General features: G+C 47.4%; 1 protein-coding gene across 9 annotated transcripts in view; it reads left to right on the top strand.

Moving 5' to 3' along the window:
- The window catches only part of KIDINS220 (kinase D interacting substrate 220), a 66965-nt gene extending 47942 nt beyond the window's left edge, over positions 1–19023 (top strand). For 5 of the 9 annotated variants that reach the window (XM_081156088.1, XM_081156086.1, XM_081156087.1 and 2 more), the window contains exons 24-29: positions 403–629; positions 2593–2706; positions 11572–11700; positions 12789–12887; positions 13687–13923; positions 16118–19023. In XM_081156088.1, the coding sequence (XP_081012214.1) occupies positions 403–629; positions 2593–2706; positions 11572–11700; positions 12789–12887; positions 13687–13923; positions 16118–17374 (2063 nt within the window). In that variant the 3' untranslated portion in view covers positions 17375–19023. Of the gene's footprint in view, positions 1–402; positions 630–2592; positions 2707–3409; positions 3467–11571; positions 11701–12788; positions 12888–13686; positions 13924–16117 lie in introns of all 9 variants that reach the window. The other 4 variants (XM_081156094.1, XM_081156093.1, XM_081156090.1 and 1 more) reach the window with 2 other exon arrangements.
- Positions 19024–22315: the final 3292 nt, after the last annotated feature.

The following is a 22315-nucleotide window of genomic DNA, read 5'->3' as shown; positions in this document are numbered from 1 at the left end:
TTGCCAGCCCACAGCTTCAGCTGGCATTGTGTTCATTAACACCTGGCAGGTGTGAGTTAATGGTAGCTGCTAACACTTTATGAACCGTACAGATTGTTAGAGCAGCACAAACCAATGCCGTACAGAATCAGGGAGAAATGAATGGTTCTGGTGACTGAAGGGAGGAACCCAGATGCTGGCGACCTTTCAAATGGTGAGAGAAGCACTTATGCAGAGCAGCCGGGCTCCTCTCACTGGACTCAGTCGTCAGGAGTCCCATCCCCTCCTTTCATCCAGTCGGGACGGATCCCTGGCAGGAGTGACGACTCCTCTCTCTACCTGGTAACTAAAGGCAGTGGTAATGGGACTGATTACTAATGTCCTGTTTTCTCTTGCCTTCTGGGGCATCATTTCATCTTTCAGATGTTCGTGCTGCAAGAGACCAGATCAACATAGGAGGACTTGCGTATCCCCCACTTCCTTTACATGAAGCTCCCCCGAGGCCCCCATCCGGCTACAGCCAGGCTCCGTCTGTGTGCTCCTCTTCTACGTCCTTCAATGGGCCCTTCGCGGGCGGGGTTGTGTCCCCCCAGCCTCACAGCAGCTACTACAGTGGCATGACAGGGCCCCAGCACCCCTTCTACAACCGGGTAAGGAGTGTTCCGGGGCAGTGTCAGGCGTTTCCTGCTTAGGAATTCTGTTATTACTTACAAACTGTGCTTTAGCTTGAAAATAGGGAAAAAGTTAAATTTGAATTTAATTCTATGATATTTTAAAAATCAAAAAAATTTTGAATCCTAGTGGGTTCTAGATATCAGTTGAATCTGAGTACTAGTGATGCTTTTTTTAAAATTTATTATCTTGATAAGAAAGTGACACTCCAGTGCTTCAGAGGGATCTGCATGTCTATTTGTTGATAAACAAAAGTTCGATTTGTTACATCTTGTATAATAATTTACATTGGCATTTAAAACGATAAACATAAATTTCTGCAGTTCAGTAAACCTATAATTAGTATGTAGCATAGCTTTTAAATGTGAGATAACAATGGAAAGTACTGCTTGTGGGACTCAGATGTTATTGCCAAATAACAGCCCTGTAGCCCAGTTCTAGAGTCCTATTTCACATCACCTCTGGTCACGTGTAATTGCTGACTTAGTGTGAGTGTGGCAGTTTTCTGCTTGAAAAGATGGAAGCACAGGTAACATCAGGGCATTTGGACTGTGTCAGGTTCAGCAGGCCCAGGCTGCCCAGCCCTCACCGCAGCGGTCAGTAACCCAGGATTTCCTGTCAGGGAGGAGAGCGCAAGCCCTAGTCCCAGTGCGGGGCCTGACTTCGGCCCGTTGCAGTTCCTTATTTTTGTTGTCTCCCTCTTTAGTCTAATTGGAGAAAACAAGGGCTGGTATTCTCGAAGCCAGGTGCATGCCAACCTCGACTCCACGTGAGAGAGGAAGAAAGAGAGTTTAGAACCAGTGTGGCAAAGAAGGAATCCAGAATTTAAATTAAGTTTTCGGTTTTGAAAGAGGTTGGCCTTGTCATTAATTAGTGGCACCACCTCAGAGCCCTCAGAGTGTGGTGCCGTCTTCCACCCAGACGAGGGATGGGCCGGAGCATTGCACTTTACAGTGTGTTCCAGCTGTCCCTTCAACGTGGGTCGGCAACGTGAGATGCAGACCTTATTTACCAGTCCTAAAACCCGCTGTAATTAATTAAAATGACTCCATTGGTCATTAGATGGCAGTTGAACTTTGGAGACTGTGAAGTTTGTTTTTTAAAAATTACCAAACCACCTAGGCTGAGACCTTGTGTTCACTAATTTTACATGAATAACAATCATGTGGTACTTTAATCACATTTTGTTATTTTTAAACATTTAAAATTTTCTTATGTTTTTAGGTCTAGTAATTTTTTGTTCTAGTTATTTGAAAGTAAAAGCAAAGTAATGTTCCTCCAATGGCAGGAGTGGAAAAGGTGTTGCTTCGGTGTAATGAGCCTGGGGAGTTTTAATCTTTGCATTGAGCCCATATAATCTGATAGCTCCTGTTAATAAGAAGCTTGTTACAAGTAAATGCTATAGTTATAAATCTTACCCAGACAATGGGCTCCCCGTTTGAAAATACGCTTGCTTATTTAGAGACAGTGTAATCTAGGAACTTAGCGTAGCAGATACTCCTGGAGTCCATGGGAGGCTGTTTTCACATATCGAGACTTTTTTGGTCGTAAGGCTAATCTTTTTATTGTAAAGAATAGTTTTCTATTAAGATTCCATTCTACCTTTTTAAAAAAGAGATTTGTTAATATTTATAAATCACTTAAAATCTGGCACATGGTAATTAGCCCAAAAATTGTTAAAGAGAAACCCTTGTGTCAAATTATAAGGGGTAAAACTTTGCTTAGAAAAGAAAGCTTTTAGTAAACCAATATATTAAATACTGCATCATGTTTGGGTTCGATATCTTACAGGATATGAGAAAGGTTTTTTTTTTTGTTTTTTTTGTCACTCGCATTACACTCTGGAGCTGTATTTTGTTGGTTAGTTTCGTTTGCTGAATCTCATTACACTTTGATTCTGTAATTGTTTACCCCGTCTTTTGTTGCATGTTTTTTCCATAGCCATTCTTTGCCCCATACCTTTACTCGCCAAGGTATTACCCTGGCGGTTCCCAACATCTCATCTCACGTCCACCAGTAAAATCGAATTTGCCCAGAGATCAAAGCAATGGCCTAGTAAGTATAAAAAAGGGTAACTAAAGTATTAACTGAATAAGAAACATCTAGAACATTAGCGTTTGCTCGTTTCCTTTCTGTAGTAAAAGAATGCAACTTATTTTATAAACAGCTTTAGGAAACATAAGCTATTACTAAAATAAAGTGTATTTTGTTTTCATTTCTGTCTATACCTATGGAAGGAGGTGGCTGGCAGCCTCAGCGCATACGTGTTGAGTTGTTTATAGCCAGCGTTTGTTACCAGACGTTTAACACCAGGCTTTACATCTGCTGATTTCTAATATCTTTTTAAAGGACATGCACATATGGTATCTGTATATATGTTAGCCCTATTATATAAAAATGATCTGTTGAAAGAACATTTTTAAGCTAATGACAGAAATTAAATAGGACAAAGAAATTATTCAGATGTACTATTGAATCTAATCCAGAACAGCACGTCTATGCCTAACATATTGGGTGTCCTGATGATCAAGTTTGCTTAATAATGAACAAAAAGAAAGTCCTCGTTAATATACTTTTATAAATCAGGAGGCAAAAGATATAGGACTTAACCTTCTATGTAAATTTTAATGTGTCGCTAAAGGAGAAACCTCACCCCTCCAGGTTTCGGTGTTTATGTTGTTATTTTCACATCATGTTCATTCATCATCCGGTGTGGCTCACCCCTCGCCTTTCACACACTCTTGTTCTGTGTTGTTAGGAGGTTATCAAGGAGGACGCTGCTGAGGGGCTCCCTTCACCCACAGCCTCCTCGAGGGTAACGCGTGGTCTGTGGTGTGGCTCCAGCACCGCTCGCTTCTGCCGCAGTAACGCCCGGCTGTGGCGGCAGCAGTCACTAACCGCCTCTGTGTGGTGGCAGCCGTGCCAAGTAGCTGGCTACTAATCACTGTGTCCGTGGATTAATTAAGAGGCTACTGTGCACCCTTGATTCCTCCTGCTTTTCCCTTTTCAGACGTGGGATGGGGTTCTTAATTGTCCAGTAAGGAAGGAGGCCTCTGGAGCGGCCAGTGGGTGGTGGTTGCTCCTTGGTGGTGAGCTCTCTTTCACCACTGCCTGGTTTCCTTACGCCTGCGTTTAGTTAGAATATATTTCATAATAGTCCTATACCCTGGAGACTACAAGACGTGTGAGCTAGATGGTGGACACCAGAAATGGGTCTTTGTGACACACTCCTCTCTAGGTGTCCACGGCTTCTGAGCCTGAGTGTAAATGGGGTGCTGTCTTCTCACCTGCATATTTATTACACTGAAGTTTCCAGGAAAACACAGAGCTAGGTCAGCATGTGAAGGGGACTATTTAACTCCCTTTCCCCCAACACCTTGAAGTGGGTTTAAACAAAAACAAGCAAATGTGTGTAGGAAGTCGCTTTGTACATTTATCATTTAAGACTTTATACTTAACAAGAAATACGTTTAATGTGTGAGCCTTAAAATCTTCCTTTCCTTCTGCTGGTTTACTTACAGACTGTTATGCTCGTGCAGACATGCTCACTTTAGTCTGAAGCTCTGCTGAACTGTCCATAGCAGCTGGGCCTAATGTGATAGAGCACGACATCCTGCGTCTGTCCATGATGTTTTCACTTAAACATGCACATTGTCTTAAACAGACAATTTTAAAAAGTTTATTAACTTTAATTTTGAATTAATGTCAGTAAGAGAGAGAAAGAGAACCATCTTGGTGTTTTCATTGAGGGGTGGATGATTCTTTTTAAATCATTAACATTTTAGCTCAAGCGTTGGAGTGACATCAATTATCCTCGAGTGAGAGACGCAGGAAACACTGATCACTCCACGTGGGTGCTGGCGGGGTCTCCCAGTCCCTTACTTTGCGCAGGAGTGACTGTCAGCTCAGTCAGCCTTTCACACAGACCCACGTGCTCAGTGCTGTTCTCGGAGCTACACTCCTCAGCAAACCGAAGGTCAGGTGCTGGGGAGAGTGGCTGCGCAGGACACAGACAAGCAGGGATAGCGGCTGTCCCCGTGCGTGAGGATGTGGGCAGACACGCACAGTTAACACGTGTCTGCAGTTTCTTCCAGGGCCTGTGAGGGAGAACTGAAGGTTTGAAATGAGTTTCTGGGGAAGGAAACTAACGCAGCTCCTGAGTGTGTTCAGAAAGAAGCCCAGTAGCACAGAGATGTTCTGAACACATGAGTGCCTCTGTTGAGAGAAATAACCTTGCAGTTGGCTAAGATGATTTGTGACCTGCTTACTGAATAACAGATACTCACCGAGCTCCCTTTGCTTTTGAGACATTAACAATGGCAGTAGCCTGCGAAGTTTGTTTTGTAGAAGATAGTAAAGTAGACACTTAGCTTACAGCCCAATGAAAAGCAGTGGTGGAAATGTGGGGAGGTGTCTGTCTGTGGGACATCGTCTGGGATCTTTACGGATGAACCGGCAGGACTGTTAATGTGAAAGTTATTAGCCTCATGGCTCACGGGGCTCCCAGTCCTGTAGGAGGAAACTCTGGGTGCTCCCGGCATAGCAGGGCTGCCGATTGAGCCCAGCTCTGCTCATCCAGCTTCCCTTACACGGGACACTTGATGACAAGAACTGCTTGGGGATAAGGCAGGAGCCACACAGTTTCTGACAAATTGTCATTACAGACAAACACCAAAAAAGCCAGACCGTAAAGAGTTAACCAACTAGAATCTGTTTAGCATAGATGGTCCCATCTTTTTTTACCACGAGGCAGTTCTGACAAACCTTATAAGGTGATCCTTATGAAAGCAGTTGGGTTTTCTCATCACACTGAGGGACACTGTGATGATTGTATCTTGTGAAGGCCAGCCAAGGACTTAGCAGATGAATTACAGACATGTCCACGTGTTTCACAGAGGTGGGTTGTAAAATACAGGCCTCCATGCTAGCTTTCCCCCATAATTTCATAGTAGAGAAAATATATGCCAAATCTTATAAAACTGGGAAAAATAACACTGGACCCAAGATATGCTCCCTAGAGTATGAGAGCTGGGAAGGACCCGTGTTTCTCAGACTTGTAGGGCAGAGAAGCCTTTTAGAAGTGAGATCTTAGTTAGGATCCAGCTTATAAAACCAGGAAAAAAAGAACTCTGGCCCCTGCTGTGGACTTGCCTCACCCCTGAGCACCCCCTGAGAACCGAGCACCATGGCCAAGTCCTGCCCCACGGCAGAGAGGGACACTCGGAATGTGGTCTGTGAGTCAGCTGTTGCACCAGAGGGGAGCACCAGAGGTGGGGAGACCCACGTGGCCACTCTCAGCCCATCCCCACTGCCACACCGCCTTTCCCGCTCCTGCCTACACTGGCTGTGACTCAGTCATGTAGTTGGTCTTTCACGTTAAACGGACCCTGCTGATGAGCTTTGCTTGGACAAACCCTTCACCTCTCTGACGCCCAGCTTCCTCGCCTGGAAACAGCAAGCCTGCCACCCAGTCTCATTTAAGGATAACTTGGCCTTATGTACTTTGAATACTTCACAGTTATTATTGTTACCAACCCAAAGGCCAAGTTCTTTGCGCAGAGCAAAAGACTCAGAAACTAAAACTACTTCATGTTTACAAGGCTTTGTCTTGATGCAGATGCTCTGGTCAGGTTAGATGAGCTCAGCCTGTTTTCTGCTGGTGCTTCTCTGGCCACAAAGGTGTCAGTAGGTTTGTTTCCTTAGAACTTAGGAGGACTTCTTGGTTATCCGTGTGCTCCAAATACTTTGAAATGTGAAAGCTTTCCGGGGGACTTTTACTTGGTGCTTTATTTCAGTCCAGCTCTACCTGGGAGGTGGTGGCCTTCAGATGGTTCTCTGACCAGGACAGGGAGGACCCCTCTGGAGGGCCTGTCTCCACCTGGCCCCTCAGTGGTCTTTGTTAGGGTCTTTCAGAGTGGCTCTTATGAGTACTGTGGTCCATCTTTACGTAACATCTCCTGCTGATGGTGGCAGCTGGGTTTCATGGAGAAGCCTTTTCCACCGGAAGGACTGATAGAGCGTTTCCTTACCCTTCTGTCCTTGCGCGGTTTAGCCGTGTGTACTCCAGTGCCGTGCGGTGGTCACGGGTCCGCAGGGCACTGAGTGTTACCAGGCTCTCTTCTGGGGCAGGGGCGGGGGCAGCAGCGAGTGGCACCCATGGAGTCCTGCCCTCCCCGAGTCCGCTGATGGGAGGCTGCCGGGCAGCGGCTGTTGGGACACTGCGACACTTTCTCGAGCTCAGCCAGCTTCGTCTAGATCCCTTCTCTGGCTCATTGGAAACGCAAGGGAGTGGCTAAGGAGCACGGGTGTGATGGTGAAGACTCCAGAATGGCAGAGGCCCTGTTAGAACAGGGTCCCTCACGCTGCCACATGCTGCTGCTTTTACTTCCAGGCCTCGGTGGAAGTTACTGCATCAGTGAAGGGATGGGAAGGAACGGCCCAGTCAGTGGCCAAGTGAAAGGTAAAAAAAGATGGGACTCAACGTAGGTCGTTTTTATTTCCACCACTGTTTTAGAACGTGTACCATGTTTTCAAACGAATGCTTCACCCAATCAAGTTGTCTCTCGTTGTTCAGGAGCCGACTTGGATGAGAAAGTTACCGACGCCGTGGGTAAGGCCGGGCGCGGGTCAGTGTCCTTCAGCAAGGCTCGGGCACCCTGCCCGAAGCGTAACGTAGCGAGAGGTCACATGCGCTGCACGTTGGGGAGCCCTTGTGCCTGACTTCAACTCGGGGAAACCTTTTCCCAAACAATAACTGCAACTAAATTGAGATATGTTCACAGAAATACGATATTGTGATGATATTGAAATTTCAGAGTACAGTTAAAAGTTAACAGAATAGCATCATGTTCCTTGCGGTTGTTGAATACTTTTGGTTTTAAAACGTTGCCCTTAAGAACGTGGTGCTGAGCCTCGCCGGTCTGCTCGGGCCTGGTCGCGTTTCTCACGTATCTGAAGAGTGAGCTGTGTTTTCCAGTGAGGTTAACTACAGCTTGCTTTTGTGTTTTGAGTCTTTTGTGGTCAACTATTTTTTCCTCAGCACTCCTGTTTTGCTATTTTTTCTAGCCTCCACAGATACTGATATTAACTTTCTAAAAAGCCTCCTTATACCAAGGTCGATGCTAAACTAGAGCACAGCGCCCCCAGGCGGCACTGGGGTGAGGGAGATGGAGGGAGAGGGCTCTGCCCTCACGCACTCACGCTGCAGCAGCGTCCCGAGTTACCTTGGAGTCCGTGGGTCACACAGCTCGGGATTATTTTCACACCTTTAGAATCCTTACCATCAACCTAATAGGTACAGAAAAATAATTCATGGCAATGTGCTGCTTTGAATGAGAGTTTTTAAAACTCTCCGTCACTGCCCTGGCTACTGTGGCTCAGTGGTTGAGGATCGCCCGGTGTTCCCAGAGGTCGCCAGCTCTGTTTCCGTCAGAGGCACACGCCCGGGTTGCAGGCTCGATCTCCAGGAGGGGGTGTGCAGGAGGCAGCTGATCGATGTTTCTCTCCCCGTCTCCCTTCCTCTCTCTCTCAAGTCAATAAAAACATAGTTAAAAACAAACCAGAAAGCGTCTCTGTCACCAGAACAGTTCTGTTGATCACCGTGGGCAGGGTCCCACTACTGCAGGAATGATTTCTTGAGCAGAGGCTCCTGAGGCCTTTCTTTTGAAGTGGTATATTTTTGGCTCATGTATATGTGCCTCATGCCTAATGAAACAAAACCCAAACCTGACAAGTATGTGTGTGCACGTTAACCATGGTAGCTAGAGAGTGTTTCATTTTATGAGGTGGATTCCAAGTATTCAGGTCTTGTTAAATTGGTCTACACAAATCATTGCAATTTTTAAATCAGAATATTTAACAATTAACTTTAAACTTATATGTAGTAGAGTTATTGACTTTCCATAACAAATTTGATTTACTGGGTTTTCTTGTTGAATGTATGCCAATCATTTATTCTTTTAATAGAATATAAATGTTGAGAGTGCAATTTTAAAATTACCAGCATGTGTTAATGAAACGAAACTGCCGTGTGCGGGTGTGTTGGGGGGGTTGGCCTTGCTTGGTGCTGCTGTCGAAGTGGTTTGCTCAGAGTTACAGGGCAGTCAGGATGACCGAATGCTGCCTGTGTGTACTGTATACACCTGCATCCGATGCTCGTGTCCTTCATTCTGTTTTATCCTTCCCGAAAGCCCTGTGTCTCTGGGCTTAACACGCAGAGACAGACACAGACTCTCGGTGAATCTTCCTTCATTAGCCCGTAGGAGCCGTCACAGCTCCTCCCGCTGGCTGTGCACTAATCCGAGCTCCCTCCCGCCTGGGTTGACCATGCTTGTGGCCTCTGCACGGTGCTTGCTCCTGGCCCAGCAGGTCTAAGCTTCCTTAATACATTCACCAAAGACGTTCCAGAGTAGAGCCTTAATCTACTTACAATATGAAATCATATTGTTAGGTCAAGGTGATGTCAGTCTGTTTTGTTAGCCTTACTTTTGCCTGGAGAAATTTTGATTTGTGTGCACTTTGACATTTATATTTAACAGTTTAAACAAACTAACATCTTTTGCACTCAATTTTTTGTGTTAGAAAATCTTTTAAAAATAAGTTGTGATGTACGCTGAAATTACCTGTTCTTGACATGTAACAGGTGGTTTTCAAGTAAGAGTGCATGGTACACTTTAAGTGCGATGGTTGTGTCACGGTGATAGGATTCGTTCTCTGCTGAGTCGCCTGTTGAGCTACCGCATATGCTTTTCCCTGTTACTCTCCTACTTTCCTGCCTTCCTTTGTGAGCGTCATTTGGTACCAAACCAACCTTATTATATATGATCATTTTAGAAAAGACCTGGCAGGCAATGGCCATTTCCCCTTTTTTCACAGAAGCGTATTGCAGCATTTTAATGTATCGATAATATACCCTTTATCTTGATAAAGCTCAATTACAAATAATTGAGTCAGACTATAGCTCTGATGGAATCATAGGGCAACTGATTTTCAACAAAGAAGCAAAAAATACACCACAGACAAAGGCAAGTCTCTTCAGTAAGTGGCGTGGCTGCTGTGAAGGATGCTGCAGTGAACCTAGGGGTACATATAACTTTACAATAAGTGTTTTCAGAATCCTCAGGTAGATTCCCAGAAGAGGGGTGCTGGGTTGTGTGGCAGGCCTGTTCTTAACTCTGAGGAACCTCCGTGCTGTTTTCCACCGTGGCTGCGCCAGTTTGCGTTCCCCCCGCGGTGCGCGAGGGTCCCCGTTGCTCCCGCCCTCGCCGCACTCACTCCCTGTCTTACTGGGAGCGGCCGCGCCTACAGGTGTGAGGTGGCGTCTCCCTGGCTTGATCTCGTCTCCTGATAACTAGGGGTGTTGAGCATCTTCTCTCCTCTCTGTGGACCATCTGTAGGTTTTCCTTGGAAAAGTATCTCTTTAGGTCCCCTGCCCACTTCTAAATTGGACTTTGTTGTTGCTAAGCTGGACGAGTTCTTTATATAGTTTGGACATTAGCCCCTATCAGAGCTTATCGTTTGCAAATGTCTCCTCCCATTGGGTTGGTTGCCTTCTTGTTTTGTTGATGTTTTTGCCTGTCTGTTTCTTGTGTCTTTGCTGTGCAGGTGCTTTTTAGCTTGAAGTAACCCCACTCATTTATTTCCTTTTACTTCCCTTGCCATTGGGGTCAAGTTTCCAAAAACCTCTCTCAGACCAAGGCCCATGAGTTTAGTGCCTGTGTTTTTCTATGTTCTGTATTGTTCCAGGTCTTATGTGTAAGTCTGTAGTCCATCTTGTGGGTCTTGAGGGTATCACGCTAAGTGAAACAAGTCAGGTGGAATAGGCAAGCATCCCGTGATTTCACTCATATGGGGTATTTTTAAAACAGCAACAAATGAACAAACAAAACAAGGTAATAAATACAGACCACAGAACGGTGGTTGCCAGAGGGGAAGGGGGGTGCCAAGAGCGTAAAGGGGGTCGAAGACATGGCGATGGAAGGAGACTGGGCTTCAGGGATGAGCACATGATAGAGCATACAGATGTCTTACTGTGAAGTTATACATCTGGAATTTATATAATGTTATTAACCAATGTTACCCCAATAAATTAAAAAATTTATAGAAAACATTTTAAATTTCCACAGTAGATAGTAGACAGTTAGCACTGAATATTGGCCGTATGCATCCAGGCTGAGAGTGAGCCTGTGTAGAGACAAGAAGACTAAATTATCGAAACACTCGTGTTTTGCTGTTAGTATTTTTGAAGCAATTGAACCTTAGACTATATAATATGTGGCATATTTTAAATTTAAACTTAATTAAAAACCAACTATGAATAAATGTGTTTGTTACAATGTAATATCCAGACTTTCATGGGCCTGTCTCGTACTTGTCAACTTGTGTTAAGAAGAAATCCTGTTGAGTATTTACATGGTTGTCGTATGGGTTCTTGAGGGCAAGTTTAGGTCCCGTGGATATAAAATATGATCAGGTTCTGAACCCTCAGCTGTCGGAGACCAAGTTCGCTGTAGAGACATGTAAAGCCATGTGGGTACTTGTTAAGTCACCCCACAGGCTCACCTTCCGTGTTTCATACCCAGGCATCAGTAATTCCCCTTGTTCCTTTTCTTATTTTTACTTCTATAAAAACCGTCCTCTGTCACTAAGGGCTGCAGCCTTCTCTCTGGAGGTTGGGCCTTGAACATTTAATCAGGTAGCCAGGGCGTGGTTTGTGGAATGTTCTAGCTGCTTGGCCAGGCCGGGTCTGGTAGAGCAGCTGCTCGCTGGCGCCCCTCCCGAGCTGCGCGCTGCGTGTGCTGTGGGCGAGACTGTTGGCCGTCGGCTGCCTCACAGCGCAGTTGCGAGGGCGCTCTGGCCACGGGACTGCGCCTGTCTGACATTGTGTGCTGCTCACACGTGTGTTCTCCCTGCGTGTCCCAGGGGCCGGGCCCAGCCTCCGGCACAGTGCCACTGAACTCGATGAACGTGGACGCGGTGTGCGAGCGGCTGAAGCAGGTCGAAGGGCTGGAGCAGAGCTTGCTGCCGCAGTACTGCGCCACCATCAAGAAGGTGAGGCGCCTGCGCCTGCTGGCCGGGCCGCGGGCCGAGAGGCCCTGTGCAGCCAGCCGGGGCTCTCTGGGGACGCGGGGTTCTGAACGGAAGCACCGTCTTACTGTTGGTGTCCTCGCTGCCAGTCACCCCTTAGTTTGTGGATGGAAACGAGGCTGACAGCTGTTTGCAGCGTCACTGTAAAATGACCTGAAGTGAGCAAGAGGCCTGGCGAAGGGTGCAGAGCTCTGAGGGGCTTCACAGCTCCATCAGCAGCAACTGCTGTTTCCAACACGCAGCATAGAGCACTTGCGGGCCTTTGACGCTGCATTTCCTTTCACTGTATCGTTACTTGTGACTTAACAGTTGCCAGAGTCAGCCACAGCCACCTTTGCCTCACTGTCCCCACATTCTCATTCCGCGTCCTGCAGGACTTCGGATCAGGTCCCGTTTGACATGATCAGCTACAGTTCTAAGCGTGGGCTGTCCATCATGTCACCACGGCCACTCACGCCAGGTGGTGCATTTTGAACATCCGCAGGCTACCTGTTATTAAGGAAAATGTCATTGTTTCTTATGTGGGGGAGACTAGAATTACAGAGAACTAATGATGCGATCATTTCTGTGAGCTTAATAGACAGGAGGTAGTGGGTGGGCTTCCTTTATGTCTGAAGTTACCTACTGTAGCTGATGAACAGGTTTGACAGCCCCTCCTTCATCTAGAGCTTCGTCAGGGCCAACACACCCTCAGGCACCGTTGTCCCCTCCCAGCAGCTTGTGCTCATGTTCATATTTTACAAGACTGGAGGAGAAAATGAGCCATTTGCTGCTGTTCCGGGCAGGGAGGAAGTGCTGGAAATGGTTGAGATGCTGGCTCCCGGTGGCCCCTGAACAGGCACTGACTTGAGCGCTCAGGCACTTGGAGATATAGCTGCTTTTGCTGTTCAGGTTCAGCGTGTTTGCTGCATTGTTAAACAGGACGGTGACCTTCTTAGGCCAATCTTTTCTAGTCTCTGATGACTTTCTTATAGCTGCATATGTAAATGCACTTTTAATCCCTAGTAATTCAGAACATGTCCCATGCCTTTCCCATTGTCTGTGTCATCCAGGCAAACATCAATGGCCGTGTGCTGGCTCAGTGCAACATCGAGGAGCTGAAGAAAGAAATGAATATGAATTTTGGAGACTGGCATCTTTTTAGAAGCACAGTAAGATATTTTATATTTATAACATGGTATGAAACAAGTGCTAGTAGGTATTGGTCTAAACTGATATATTCTGTATGTTTATAAAGCACGTAAAAATGCATTTCCCATGTCTGTCCATCCCTCGTGTGTTCCATTAGGCCTTAGCCTTGGTGTCTGTCTCTGTCAGGCCTGCATGGCCCAGGGACAGCAAGAACCCTGTTAGGTCTCGTTAGGAAGGACCCTCCACACATACTCAGTGTCCGATCACCCTTGGGATCGGATCCAGTGCCTCATTCCCCACTGTCCCCCAGGTGATGCCTGATCACCCTGCCTGCCCCCAGTAAGAGTCCCTCCCAGGGCTCAGCCAGGGTCCGGTTTCCTCTTAGCAATTTCCCTTATACTGACCACCCTGCTCCTTGCTGTAGGTCCCCCTTGTCCATGTCGCTGGGAGATGAGCCCAGTTCTCCCTGGGGTCTCCGTCCCGATGATGGCCTCCTTTCACTGCGCTCACTGCTGCCCAGCCCTGGCTTTCTCAACATACGCCAGGTGCATGGTTTTGTTCTTAAGATAATTTTAAACTAAAATAATAGCATAATGGTGAGATGAGAGTATAACGTTCATGTGATGTTGCCATTACTACTTTTATATTAAACGAAAGATGAGCAGATACAGTAACAGTACAAACTCAGGAGGAACTCACAGGAGGTCTGCTCTCTCCTTTCCATTATGATTTCGTCATGATGTTTTGTTCTTAATTTCTAACGCTTCTAAAATGTGACTTGTCAGTGTGGCTATAAATGGTATTTTTTCCTCTGTGAAGGTGCTGGAAATGAGAAACGCAGAAAACCAGGTGGTGCCTGAAGAGCCCCGATTACTCAGTGAGAACAGCAGCGGGCCCGTCCCCCAGGGCGAGCCTGCTCGGCGGTCTTCGCACAACGAGCTGCCCCACACCGAGCTCTCCAGCCAGACTCCCTACACGCTCAACTTCAGCTTCGAGGAGCTCAACACGCTCGGCCTCGACGAGGGTGCCCCACGGCACAGCAACCTGAGCTGGCAGGTAGCTAGTCAGGGTCACTTTTCCTGTTACCGACGGGTCAGGGCAGGGCTTAGTTTATCAGGGTCTGTCGGGGCATTGATATCGTCACTCAGAAACAACGCACTGAGTACCTGAGCACCTGAGACGGAGGGCTCCCTGTTCTCAAGGAGCTGTAAGGAGAAGCAGGTTACTTTAGGAACTGGTAAGAACTATGAAAGCACCAAACAAGGTAATGGCATCGAGTGCACGGACTGGGCTGCTTTAGTTCAGGTGTTAGCAGCGTTCAGTCTTTGACCTATTTTCCTGCTGAATTCATGAGTCACAGTTCAACTACATCTTCCTGGGAAACCTGCCACATCTCACCTCTTCGAGCACCATGACCTGGCTTTTCAGTGCACAGTACACTGCTGATGGTGTTTGCGGTCTTCTTACTATCCGATGGTATAGATGCGGCTCTCAGAAGAGGGAGGACAGGTGGTGATCAGGAGTAAAAACAAAGCTGAGAGACCATGAGAAAGCGTAAGGGAAAACTAAGAAGAAAAATAAACCAGGGAAGCGGCAGGGACAGAAGAGGGAGGACCATGGGGGACATGAAACAGCTACAGAAAAACTAGTGGAAGGGAGCAGTGGTTAGGAAACGCGGTACCTGGTAGGCCCACCCTTCTAAAGGGTGGTTTGTTTAGTTGGTAGTAACAATGTTCTTTCCCTCACTACTGTCTTTTCCTACACACCATCTACTTTATTTCGGCTGGAAGCCGTTCTTCTGTTGGGTATTGACCAAGATAAAAATTCCCTGGTTTCACAGTGTGACAGGCCCACACTTGCCCTCTGTCTCTGTCTCTCTCCTCCGGGCCCTCTCTCTGCCTCTCCACACTGGGCATCTCCTGCTAGGAGCTGGGCACTCATGGGCCTCCCATTCATGCAGCAGTTTCCAGAGTCCTAAAAGGGAAAACCTCAGAATCCGTTCACAGTCTTAAAAATTACTCAAGACCCTAAAGAGCTTTTGTTCATACAAGTTTTATGTCAGTGTTTACTATTAGAAACCTTAAAAATATTTATTTATTTAAAAATAAACCTATCCTATGTTGACATTTGTATGAAAAATGACATTTTCCAAAACAAAACACAACTGAGTGAAAATGATAGTGTGTGTTTGTGAGTCTCTAACGCCCCACTTAACAGAAGCAGCTTCCTCAGTTCTTTCTCTTCCATGTCCCTCCTCTTTTCCTTTCTGTGCTTTCCACTCCTCACTTATTAGCTTTTCTGAGATCAAAAGCAATTCTAATCCTAAAACTTTACACTGGAGCCCTGGCCAGTGTGGCTCAGTTGGTTGGGTGTCATCCTGTGGACCAAGAGGTCATGGCTTCCGGTCCTGGTCCCGGCACATGCCCAGGTTGCAGGTTCGATCCTTGGTCAGGGCTCGTAAGGGAGGCAACCGATCCGTGTTCCTCTCACCTTCACATCCATGTTTCTGTCTCTCTCTCCCCACCCCCTTTGCTCTCTCTCTGAAATCAGTGAAAGCATGTCCTTGGGTGAGGATTTTAAAAATAATATAAATAAATAAACAAAACTTCACATTTGAAATCAGTCTCTTACAAACATCTCCCTTCTCCGTGTACAGGGCCTGACTGCGGCCTCATGGCTTCATTTCTGCTATTAGTGTGGCTCCTGTGTTTGTCTTTTCCGTGGTTCTCCAGTCCATGCTCTATTCCTCTTAAATCCTTCTTTTTGCATTTTAAATACATTTTCTTACTGAATTGAAACTTGACAGAATGTTATGTCTTAAAGTTGAGAAAGGTTCTTTTTAACACACATTGAAGATGTATTTTGTTTTTGAGGTATATCTTAACTCCAATCTTCTTTCTCTTTTCTAAGGGGAATTTTTACATTTTATCAATGAAGTCGACTTTTCCCTTAAATAAAAGTTTAAAAATTGAAGTCATAAAAATAAGTGCTAAGGTTGTTAATGCAACCTTTAATTATGCTTTTAAATATTAAACTGATTTCATTAAAATTTGTATAAAGCTTTCACTTAACAGGAGAATTACCCACAGTGCACAGCTTTTGTTAAATTGTGTGACACAGAATTCTTTTAAAAGAACTTGGTGCTGAGGACTTTAAGGTTTCTCTGTACACATCTGTTTCCTAGGCTGTTTACTGCACCTTTTTTTCTTGTTACTTGAATTCTTAAATTACTTTTTCTCTGCCCTCCCAGTCGCAAACTCGCAGAACCCCCAGTCTTTCGAGCCTCAACTCCCAGGACTCCAGCATCGAAATCTCCAAGCTGACTGATAAGGTGCAGGCCGAGTACAGAGACGCCTATAGAGAGTACATTGCGCAGATGTCGCAGTTAGAAGGGGGCCCGGGCTCCACCACCATCAGTGGCAGGTCCTCCCCTCACAGCACATACTACATGGGGCAGAGCTCCTCGGGGGGCTCCATTCACTCTAACCTGGAGCCAGAGAAGGCGAAGGAGGGCGAGCCAAAGCCAGACGACGGGAGGAAGCCGTTTCTAATGAAGAGGGGGGATGTCATAGACTTCTCCTCGCCCGGGGTCTCCACCAGCGATGCCTCCCCCCTGGATCCGATCACCGAGGAAGACGAGAAATCCGACCAGTCAGCCAGTAAGCTCCTCCTGGGCAGGAAGCCCTCGGAGAGGCCGAGTCTCTTCCAGACGGACCTGAAGCTCAAGGGGGGAGGCCTGCGCTACCAGAAGCTCCCCAGTGATGAGGACGAGTCTGGGACAGAGGAGTCAGACAACACGCCCCTGCTCAGGGACAGGGACCAGAAAGGTGACGGCAAAGCAGAGCGAGCGCGGTCCCCCGAGCACAGCGCCGAGCCCATCCGGACCTTCCTCAAAGCCAAGGAGTACCTGTCAGACGCCCTGCTCGACAAGAAGGACTCCTCCGACTCGGGGGTGCGGTCCAGCGAGAGCTCCCCCAACCACTCGCTCCACAACGAGGCCGCTGACGACGCCCAGCTCGAGAAGGCCAACCTCATAGAGCTCGAGGACGACGGCCACCGCGGGACTCGGGGCCTGCCGCACAGCCTGAGTGGCCTGCAGGACCCGATTGTGGCGCGGATGTCCATTTGTTCCGAAGACAAGAAGAGCCCGTCCGAGTGCAGCCTAATAGCCAGCAGCCCCGAGGAGAGCTGGCCGGCCTGCCAGAAGGCCTACAACCTCAACCGCACGCCCAGCACCGTGACCCTCAACAACAACAGCGCGCCCGCCAACAGGGCCCATCAGAGCTTCGACGAAAGGGAGGGCACCCGGGATACCGCCCAGGTCATCCTGAGGCCAGCGCCCAGTGCCAGCTCCGCCGCCCTTCAGAATGAAAACCTGAAGAGCGTGGCGCACAAGCGAAGCCAGCGTTCGAGCTACACGCGGCTCTCGAAGGACTCCTCGGAGCTCCTCGCAGTGGCCTCTCCCGATAGCACAGGCTTCGGGGAAGAGAGAGAAAGCATCCTGTAGGAAAATGCGCCAAGTGGGGTCGCACCACTGGAGCCCGCGATGGAGCTGACCGAGTTTTATGGGGAACCCACCCATGCACGCCGCCTTCTGCGTGTCCTTCCCACTGAGTAGTGGGTGGGGGGCCTGTGGTAAGGACACGGCACACCGGAGGCGGTGTTGGAGAGGCTGGCGCTCACTCGGCCTCCACCGTCTGTAATTAGGACCTTCGCACTCGGTATTCTGGCCTCCATTGGCACATACTCCATAAACATTTTTGAGACAAGATCTGAATATAAAGACCAGTCAGATGTTTTATTACATACAAAGGGTTTAATTTGCCGGAGAAAATGAACACTTCTAGACCCCTTTTGTAGAATGTGCTCATCAGAGAGGAGGGGAGGCTCAGTCTTAGATGGACCAGAAGCATTTCGCTCTCTAGGGTATGAGAGCTGACAGGTGGTGGAGTAGCCCAGACCCCAGGTAGGCTGAGAGCCAGTGCTCCACTGTGTGAATAGTCAGATTGCTTATCAAAGGGTTTCTGATTTTAAGTAGAAAATATGTGATAAAGAGGCTTTAAAAATTGATAAGAACGTGAGACAGTAGCTCCCAGTGGCTGGGCCAGGTGAGCTGCAGGGAGAGGCCTGCAGGGCAGGTCCTAACCTACCCCCACCTGGACGCTCCTCTCTCCGGTCACACACCGGGCTTCAGGCGCCATCTGCCTGCCTGAGAACTCACCTGGTCTGCTCTGTCACTTTTAAATTGTGTGCCCTGCCTTTCTCAGTGAGTCTGGCCATGAGAGAAAAAACCGAATTTCTTTCTCAGGAGAATCGGAATAGGCTGATTACCTGTTACATTGGTAATAGGCTCTAATGAGTATTTATGGGCGAGAGAGTAAGGAAATAACTACGTCAGCAAGGCCAGTGATGGATCAGGAGGAAGCTAACCTTTGCCTTCCATACAGGGCAGCTGACCAGCTTCACCTTCCTGAGGCAGCCTGTTAATTCCGGGGTCATAGAAGGGAAGCTTTTTTAAAAAGTTTAAAAACACAGCACAGCAAGGGTAGAGAAGGTGTGGCTGGCATGACTGCCCACTGTTGTCGGCGGAGCTAGAACGGCCACGTTGAAGGATTCCATGGGCCGGGACTGAGCCCGTTGTGTGCGTTGGGATTTCTGACTACGTAGAATTAGTCCTGGCAGCATGTCCTCAGTCAGATGGGACGTTAGGTGTAAGACGTAGACGGGCGATTAACTGACTCTAGTGTTTCATTGTGGTGTGTTCACGTAGTGGGTTTTATTAATGTGCTGAGTAAATTATTAACTTGACCAGTCATTGCACTAAGTAGTTGCTCTTTGGAGTGTCATTGCCGTGATGTTTGAGTGTAATCTAACTGTCATAGAGCCTTCATTTTGCGTGACCCTGACAAGTGTTTAACCAATTAAAAAGGCAGGATGTTATCGACATTATGTATTGAAATGTTAATGTTTTAGTATTTATGGTGTTTATTAGCTTGCAATGTTTTATAATTAGTAATTACTTCAGAGGAAACACGTTCTTTTTCAGCTGAGTAGGTGCAGCTTAATGTCACTATAGATATTTATACTGTTTGTGAAGTTAATACTGTGGTGTTACGTGTACAAGAAGATTTAGAAAAAATAAAAAGTTGCATGCCATTCTGACTCATGGATTTTTATTCACGACGGTTATGAGTCACATTTTGTGTGCTTGTTTTTTTATGTGTCTAAAGTCTGTTAGGGATGTTCAGGTTCAGGGAGCAGCCACCCGGCTGGCAGAGCTCTGAGCCGCCCCCACACCCCTGTGTGAGGGCTTGGCGCTCAGCACCCAGGGCCTGATGGAGGTTCTGTGCAGCCCCCATGCCACGGCCCAGCTCCCTGCTGTGCTTTTTGTAGCTGCAAGGAGTAGGTTGTCTGGGTCCTGGGAGATTCCATGTACATTCTGGAAAAGTTTCCTTTCTTACTGTTACAGAAATCAGACCAGGCGGGCCGCTGAGTCACACTGTCGTAATCCCACTGAATCTGCGTGCGTGCGCGTCTGTGTGCACGTGTGTCTAGGTATAATGCATAGCTCCTGGTTCTCACATGTGCAGAACTGCTTTAACCTGGGTGAAAATGGTAGAAAAGAACCCGGCGCTCTGATCCTGCTAGTCCTTCAGGTTCTGCACCATTTAGAGCTTTGCCATGTTGGATAAATCACCTCATCCTCACTGTAAGCCAGGTAGTCTGTGTCAGTAGGATGACACTGCGCCAGGCAGGTCCCCTGGAGCGAGGGGCGGGGCCTTGCAGGTGAGAGACTGGAAACGGAGGGAGCCGCTGCGCCCCTTGGCTGATCCTTTCACGGTGCTAATGTTCCAGGATCAGCTCTCCAGCCTGGGGAGATTTAAGCATCAGAACTAAGCCAACACCCTCGTTGTTGATGGGGACATTTGCTTTTGTGTTGTGTTTTACTGACACGAGGTTTTGTGTAGCGGCCGGGGTACTTTTGATTGCCCAGCCAAATAATCTCAGGACCTTATTTGCTAAAATTCTCAGCTTAAATTGAGGGCTCTAGATTATCAGCATGTTATGGTGCTGCGGTAAAATATATTTGTAATAATTTTTTTCTTGCAAATACCATTAGAAAACATGTTTTGAATGAAGTTGAGACCTTTCTTCTTCTGGCTAAAGCATTAAACTTAAGTAGTTTTGAGAGTACATAATATTGGTAATACCAGGAATTCTCAGCTTGTTAGAAGTACCCGGAGCTGAAAAATCCCTGAGCTCCTGGCTAACTGAGCAGATCCACATACCTCCCAGGGAAAGACCAGTAGGGGGCGCTGTTCCCCTCCTTGGTGGGTAAGGGTGTGGAGGGAATGCGCCCATAACAGGGAAAGTGCAATCAAGTTAATTGGGCAAAGGGCTCCGGGTTCCCACCTGCCCTTCCAGATGCAGGCTGGCGCTTGGCAGGAGGGAAGAGACGTCTCCGGCGGGGAGACATTTCGCTTGGGGGGCTGACGGGTGGGCTAAATGAAATGATTGCATTTTTAATCTCCAGGTTGTGGTGCCCCCTCCTCCTCCCTACCTCCGAATTGTAAGCATAGACCAGCATCGTGCAAACGAAAACCAGAAAGAAATTCCTCTGGAACAGCGAGCCCGCCCTGGATGGACTGACTCCTAGTGGCTCGTCACTTCCAAAAGGTTGAGAATCCTTGGTCGAGGCAGGTTAACTAGAGGGAGAATTTAAAATCTGTTGTAATTTTAAACCCTCTTGTGCCTAGGGGGAACATGCCGCCCCCGCGATAGAGCGAGCTTCAGAGAACCCCGTTTAAACGAAGGTACGTGGGAAATCAGTTTTTGGAGTCACATTTTAAGCCAGTTGTTGAAAACACTTCTCACCATTTTAAGAAAGAGTTTAGTAGGAGTCGTCTAGAATAACTGCTAGAAACCCACACTTGTCACCCACCTGGCCAAAGCTGTTTGGGTGGCAGTACTAGGGAAGCCCAGCCTTGGTGATCACAGGCCTGTGTGCCCCGGGCCTGCGGCCTCGAGGGGCTTCGGAGCAAGGGTGTCCCGCGCTCCGCACTTGGAGCAGAGCACTTTCTGATGCGGACTTGGGGATGGCAGGATGAGCTCCATCCCCAATTCCCAGTCCCCGTGAGGCAGGAAGAGAGTAAAGAATTGATAGGAACAAAGGGTTAGCCGAGAATAAGAACAGTTATTTGCAGACAATTAGAACGACTCTTTAAAAGTCAAAAAAAATGTCAGTGACTTGACCTAAATGGAGTGAAGACCAACCAAAATGGGCAGAAACGTGAATTACATAATATTGTAAAGCGAAGGCCGCGGGACTTTTAAAGCACATGGAATATTCTGAACCTGCCCGCGGAGTGTGACCAGCAGTCACTTGTTTATCCATCATGAGCTGAAGTCCTCAGTTTCCTGAGGCCAGGTGTGCTTTATAGCCCTGTGTGCACTAGCGCTCTATTAGCAGCCCCCCTTTTTAAATCCTCACCTGAGGATATGTTTTTATTGATTGGAGAGAGACGACGAGAAAGAGAAACATCAATCAGCTGCCCCCCTGCACGCCCGCTACTGGGGACCGAACCTGCCACCTAGATGTGGGCTCTGACCCGGGATCGAACCGCCCCCTCTCGGGGTGAAGGACGGGGCTCCCACCAGCGGAGCCACCCGGCCAGGGCCATTAGGAGCCCTTTCTTAGTTTTTCCAGGATTTTAACAAAACACAAAATAATATACCAAGCTGATTAGAACTTGAATAAATGAAATTTTACTTTTAAAAAGAATATAGAACTAGAAGCTGTTTGAAGTAGTTAAGACCACCTTGCTTACCCAGCGTCAGGTTCTAATTGTAACATGTTCTATGCTTTTCCACCTCGTTTTCTTTCAAGGCAGCAAGGGCCGTAGATCTTAGTTCCGCCCCGGGCAGCGCTCCTGGCGGCCGGGCGCCTCCTGAGCCGCTTCCTCGCGGGCGCGGGGCTGAAGAGGAGACTCCGCCGGCCACCCTGCTGCCCAGCCCAGAGGAGGCCGCTCACCGCCAGTTTCCCTGCCCTTAGGACCTGTCGAATTTGAATTCGTTTTAATGAAATGTTCCTTTCATCAAATTTTAGGTAAAAGCCCAAATGTAGAGCAAAGAGCGTGTAAGTAAACTTGTAACCTGACATTTCCTATCTTGTGGCATCTTCTCAGTCGCACGTGTAATAAAAAGTTATTTTTGGAATTCTAGTTTCTGACACTTGCATTTTTAAGCTGTGCTTCTGCGAGCTCATAGGCTGCGTGTTGTTACACTTAATGCAGATTAAACTATTTTTATTTCTAAAGAAACTGTTTTGAGTTTTCTTTGTCTTTGACCTGGGTTCCTTTCACCCTTTTTGTGTCTTTGAACATCAAACGTATTTGTTCCTACCTTCCCCCTAGAGTGACGATTTCCCTTAGTCGGAAAATGTCAGTTA

Source organism: Miniopterus schreibersii, assembly GCF_964146895.1.
Source record: "Miniopterus schreibersii genome assembly, chromosome: 13".
Classification (NCBI taxonomy): Eukaryota; Metazoa; Chordata; class Mammalia; order Chiroptera; family Miniopteridae; genus Miniopterus; species Miniopterus schreibersii.
This window is presented reverse-complemented; position numbering and strand designations above follow the sequence as displayed.